Source organism: Microcaecilia unicolor, chromosome 1 (genome assembly GCF_901765095.1).
Source record: "Microcaecilia unicolor chromosome 1, aMicUni1.1, whole genome shotgun sequence".
NCBI classification, from domain to species: Eukaryota; Metazoa; Chordata; class Amphibia; order Gymnophiona; family Siphonopidae; genus Microcaecilia; species Microcaecilia unicolor.
The window spans coordinates 25,468,581-25,473,970 of NC_044031.1; the positions used below are offsets into that span (position 1 = coordinate 25,468,581).

General features: G+C 38.6%; 1 protein-coding gene across 1 annotated transcript; it reads left to right on the forward strand.

Moving 5' to 3' along the window:
• The first annotated feature begins 744 nt into the window (after window positions 1-744).
• On the forward strand, window positions 745-2,866 carry LOC115463488 (zinc finger protein 658B-like). Its single transcript, XM_030194038.1, has 4 exons — window positions 745-1,995; window positions 2,074-2,435; window positions 2,479-2,646; window positions 2,690-2,866. Exons 1-4 carry the CDS (start codon window positions 760-762, stop codon window positions 2,808-2,810), a joined length of 1,887 nt encoding a protein of 628 aa, XP_030049898.1. The 5' UTR covers window positions 745-759; the 3' UTR covers window positions 2,811-2,866.
• The last annotated feature ends 2,524 nt before the right edge of the window (window positions 2,867-5,390 follow it).

Below are 5,390 nucleotides of genomic sequence, written 5' to 3' on the forward strand. Positions count from 1 at the left end.
ATAATTCTCCTATTGTTGTTGCTTCCTTTATTCTAACAATTTATGAGCTGCTAAAATAAACCTATTTCTATTTTTATAATTACTGCCCTGTTTCATTGCTTGTCAGTATTGTTCAGGAGCTTAGAACTCAGATTTGCGTAGGCAGGAGATGTGCTTTGTATCTTTCCTGACTCCACATTTCAAAAATACCATTACACTTAAGGCTGGCCCTGAAGCCACACAGAGAAAATCCCAGTGTAAAATAACCAGTCTTTCTTATTATAGGTAGGTAATATCTTAAAAACCTCCACTGTCTTCTAACTCATGATTAATACCTTCTGTTTATATCCAACAGATCATCAGATCACACAAGGAGGGAAGCGACAAAAGAAGCAAGAAGAACCCCTTGTAGAAATAGAAGAGATCCAAAGAAAAACAGAAAAAATCTGGGAGAATATTTCCCAGAAAACTGAGAGAATTAACACAAAGAATTGTAAGCGGAAATCAAAGGAACGGAGAGACCCTGCTGGAGACTCAACGGATGGAGTCAGTAAGTGTGAGAGAAATGACAGGAAGCTCAGTAACATCCCTGAGGACCAGAGACACCTATCAGAGAGACCCTTCCAAATTAATAATAGTGATAAGGTGACCTCTAAATTCCACCATGGCAAGAGGAAAGGAAAAAAACAACAGAAAGAATTCACATCTATTGCATATAATAGGAGCATCAACTTTATTTATTCCAAGAGTAGTAAAAGCTCCTCATTTTCAGAACTCCAAATGCACAAAAGGAATCACAAAAATGAGAAATCATTTATAGCTACTGAGTGTAATAAAAGCGTCACTCAGCTTTCAGCTCTAACAAATCACCAACAGATCCACACAAGAGAAAAACCATATTTTACTCATCTTTCATCTCTAAGAATTCACCAGAGGAGCCATACAGGAGAAAAACCATTTACTTGTACTGAGTGTAATAAAAGCTTCACTCAGCTTTCACATCTAAAAGTTCACCAGAGGAACCACACAGGAGAAAAAGCATTTACTTGTACTGAGTGTAAGAAAAGCTTCACTCGCCTTTCAGCTCTAAGAATTCACCAGAGGAGCCATACAGGAGAAAAACCATTTACTTGTACTGAGTGTAATAAAAGCTTCACTCAGCTTTCACATCTAAAAGTTCACCAGAGGAACCACACAGGAGAAAAAGCATTTACTTGTACTGAGTGTAAGAAAAGCTTCACTCGCCTTTCAGCTCTAAGAATTCACCAGAAGAACCACACAGGAGAAAAACCATATATATGTACTGAGTGTAATAAAAGCTTCATAAATCTTTCAAAGCTAAAAATTCACCAGAGGATCCACACAGGAGAAAAACCATATATTTGTTCTGAGTGTAATAAAAGCTTCACTCAGCTTTCATATCTAAAAATTCATCAGAGGATCCACACAGGAGAGAAGCCATATATATGTACTGAGTGTAATAAAAGCTTCACTCAGCTTTCATATCTGAAAATTCACCAGAGGAACCACACAGGAGAAAAAACATATATATGTACTGAGTGTAATAAAAGTTTCACTTGCCTTTCACATCTAAAAATTCACCAGAGGATCCACACAGGAGAAAAACCATATACATGCACTGAGTGTAATAAAACTTTTACTCAGCTTTCAAATCTAAAAATTCACCAGAGGAGCCACACAGGAGAAAAACCATATACATGCACTGAGTGTAATAAAACTTTTACTCAGCTTTCAAATCTAAAAATTCACCAGAGGAGCCACACAGGAGAAAAACCATATACATGCACTGAGTGTAATAAAACTTTTACTCGGCTTTCAAATCTAAAAGTTCACCAAAAGATTCACAAAGGGGACAAACCATTTATGTGTATGGAGTGTAATAAAAGCTACATTCAACTTTCACATCTAAAAAATCACCAGAGTAGCCACACAGGAGAAAAACCATCTACATGCACTGAGTGTAATAAAAGCTTCATAAATTTTTCACAGCTAAAAGTTCATCAGAGGATCCACACAGGAGAAACCTTATATATATGTACTGAGTGTAATAAAAGCTTCATAAATCTTTCACAGCTAAAAGTTCATCAGAGGCTCCACACAGGAGAAAAACCATATATATGTACTGAGTGTAATAAAAGCTTCACTCGACTTTCACATCTAAAAATTCACCAGAGGATCCACACAGGAGAAAAACCATATATATGTATTGAGTGTAATCAAAGCTTCATAATTCTTTCACATCTAAAAATTCATCAGAGGATCCACACAGGAGAAAAACCATATACATGCACAGAGTGTAATAAAAGCTTCACTCAACTTTCAAATCTAAAAATTCACCAGAGGAGCCACACAGGAGAAAAACCATATATTTGTTCTGAGTGTAATAAAAGCTTCACTCAACTTTCAAATCTAAAAATGCACCAGAGGAGCCACACAGGAGAAAATTTTACATCTATAAATACATAAAAGGATCCACATAGGAGAAAATCCATACATATGTACTGAGTGTAATAAAAGCTTCATAAATCTTTCAAAGCTAAAAATTCACCAGAGGATCCACACAGGAGAAAAACCATATATTTGTTCTGAGTGTAATAAAAGCTTCACTCAACTTTCAAATCTAAAAATGCACCAGAGGAGCCACACAGGAGAAAATTTTACATCTATAAATACATAAAAGGATCCACATAGGAGAAAATCCATACATATGTACTGAGTGTAATAAAAGCTTCACTCAACTTACACATCTAAAAATTCACCAGAGGAGCCACACAGGAGAAAAACCATATATATATATATATATGTACTGAGTGTAATAAAGACTTCACTCAACTTTCAGCTCTAAAACATCATCAACAGACCCACACTGCAGTCAAACCATTTACATGCAGTGAGTGTAATAAAAGCTTCACTCATTTTTCATATCTAAAAATGCACCAGAGGAGCCAGCCACACAGGAGAAAAACCATATATATGTATTGAATGTAATAAAAGCTTCACTTGGGTTTCATATCTAAAAATGCATCAGCCCTTGAAAAAGCCTACAGGCGAAACGGATGGGGCCACCGTCGGGCAACAGATAAGTGCTCGACTTTACTTTATCTTTGTAAAGCTGCTTTATAGCACTTCATGAGAATCAGTGAAGGTTTTTATGAACCAAATAAAATTTGAAGTTAGCATTGATATTGTCAATATATTAAAAAAACCCTTTTTTGTAAAAAAGAGCAAAATTGCTAAAATCTTTTTGGAAATAAATTAAAAGTTAAAATAATTCTTTCCAAGCAAGGTTTTTATGACCAGTGATGAACACCACGCCCCCCAGTTAAAGCCGCCAAAAACTGAAAGTAAGCGGTCGGGCATTTTGAGGTCTTTTCCTTGCTTTTTAGAAATATTTTGTTAAAATTAAACATCATATTAATAATTTGGCACTTCCTACACTCATATAGCTTTGGAGTTGTAGACTGGCTCCTGGCTGTGCTGGCTCAAATCACACAATGGCTGCCATGACCCTCCAGTGGCAATCTCATGGGCTTGTGGAGGGGAGCAGCACTAGCAGCCTAAGGGTGGGCTTTTTGTATTTGAGGAAGGGTGAAGTGAGGTGGAGACCTATGGGACAGGAAAAAAGTTTTGGTTTCAACAGAAAATGTATTGTTATTTTTAGCTAGAACCAAAAGGTTTCGGCTTGGTTTTGGTACCGAAGCCAAAACCAAAATTTGGTCAGTTTCTATTTTGTGTGCATATGAGGCCAGAACCAAACCATCATGGATTCTGCTGCAAAGCACCCCAGACCTCTCACTAACTACTGCCAAGGTCATGCTGCCAGAGTGGACATTGTTCTTTGTTTTCTACTGAAATCTGCGCTGAAATTGTACTGAAATCTTGGTACCAGGGACTTTCTCAGCATCAAGACCTTGAAGTGTTGCTATTATGTACAGTCAATCATGGTACCACTGCATTTCTCATCTGCCTTCTGTCTAACTGCCATGTGATAGAAAGTCTGATTGGCTGTACCAATGTCATTGTGCTGTGACTCCTCCAATCAGAGAGGCAGTTTAAAGTGTACAGATTTGCATATTGACCAATTGATTTTTGCAGTTCGGATTGGTTGAGTGATGGTAACTAATACAAAAAATGGATCACTCAGAGGCCTGAGTTAATGCTCTTTCAGTTTGGGCCTCTTTTTAACCTGCTTCCCATCTTTATTGTTGTTACTTCAGTTCATCCTACTGATCTGATATTTGCTTTATCCAGATTCTCCATATTTCTTAATTGTGCTATACAGGATCTTGAAATCAATTTCTCCAGAATGTTTCTATTTCATGTAGTTGGTGGTGTTTTCGTCATACTAATGTCCCTCAAGACTGTTTTGGTTTCTCTCTAAACAGTTTATTTTGATATTTCTGTTTTCTTCATATCTGCACAGTTTTTGTGCTTCAGCTGTCACTTAGAATTAATTATTGGATCCTATGAATTTAAGTTCTTCTTCTATTAGTGTAGCATGTTCTAGTTTCTTCTTCATTATCTTTAGTACCTGCTCCCAACTGTGATCTTCATCCTACTGTGGTTTTTAAATATTTGGGGCTTTGATTCCCACTGCAGCTCCTCGTGACCCTGGGTGTCATTCTCTAGTCTAGCTCTTTAGCTATAACAGTTCAGGCCCTTTCAGGCACCTCTTTAAACCCAGCAGAGAGGGAGTATAGGGGAGGAGGGAGGGGAGATGGGGGGATTTGTTACATAAGTACATAAGTATTGCCATACTGGGACAGACCGAATGTCCATCAAGCCCAGCATCCAACAGTGGCCAATCCAGGTTACAAGTACCTGGCGAGATCCCAAAAAAGTACAATACATTTTATGCTGCTTATCCCAGAAATAGTGGATTTTCCCCAAGTCAATTTAATAATGGTCTATTGACTTTTCCTTTAGGAAGCCGTCCAGACTTTTTTTAAAACCCCGCTAAGCTAACCGCCTTTACCACATTCTCTGGCAACGAATTCCAGAGTTTATTTACACGTTGAGTGAAGAAACGTTTTCTCCAATTCATTTTAGATTTACTACTTCGTAGCTTCATCGCATGCCCACTAGCCCTAGTATTTTTGGAAAGCATAAACAAGCTCTACCTATTCCACTCCACTCATTATTTTATAGACCTCTATCATTTCTCCCCTCAGCTGTCTTTTCTCCAAGCTGAAAAGCCCAAGCTGTTTTAGCCTTTCCTTGTAGGCAGGGCCGGTCTTAGGCAGAGGCGACCGAGGCGGCCGCATAGGGCCCCGCGTGGCGCGCCTCAGCTCTGCCTCGCCGCCGGTCTGCCGCTGTTCGCCCTCCACCCATGTCAAACGACGGGACTCTCCGCGTTCCCCTGCTTCCCCTCCCTCCAAGCACCTGAGCCC